At 56.1% G+C, this 287-nt stretch overlaps 1 protein-coding gene across 1 annotated transcript in view; it reads left to right on the forward strand.

Annotated features, from left to right (window-relative positions):
* The window catches only part of LOC119592805 (carbohydrate sulfotransferase 11-like), a gene marked incomplete in the record, with an annotated part of 7,914 nt that overhangs the window by 3,707 nt on the left and 3,920 nt on the right, over positions 1-287 (forward strand). Inside the window, 1 exon segment of the mRNA XM_037941713.1 lies at positions 57-170. Coding sequence (XP_037797641.1) covers positions 57-170 — 114 coding nt within the window.

The following is a 287-nucleotide window of genomic DNA, read 5'->3' on the forward strand; positions in this document are numbered from 1 at the left end:
CCCATCCGCCGCCCCCAACCCGAGCCGCATCTCCTTCCCGCATGTCGCCCGGCCAGGTCGCCTCCACCACTTGGCTCAGGAACTTCCTTCGCCTCGCCCACTTCAACGAGGACAACCCCAAGATTCCCGAGGATCTCCCGGAGAAGAGGAGGGAAAAGAGGAGATTTCTGGTGCGTTCGATTCGGTGTTCGTGTCGGGGAAGATGGTGGTGGGTTGTGTTCGATAGCGTGCGTTTGGGTTAAAAATAGATTGTTTAAATATGTTTGGGTTTGATGGCGGGGTTTCTA

The sequence above is a fragment of the Penaeus monodon genome, chromosome 31 (genome assembly GCF_015228065.2).
Source record: "Penaeus monodon isolate SGIC_2016 chromosome 31, NSTDA_Pmon_1, whole genome shotgun sequence".
NCBI classification, from domain to species: Eukaryota; Metazoa; Arthropoda; class Malacostraca; order Decapoda; family Penaeidae; genus Penaeus; species Penaeus monodon.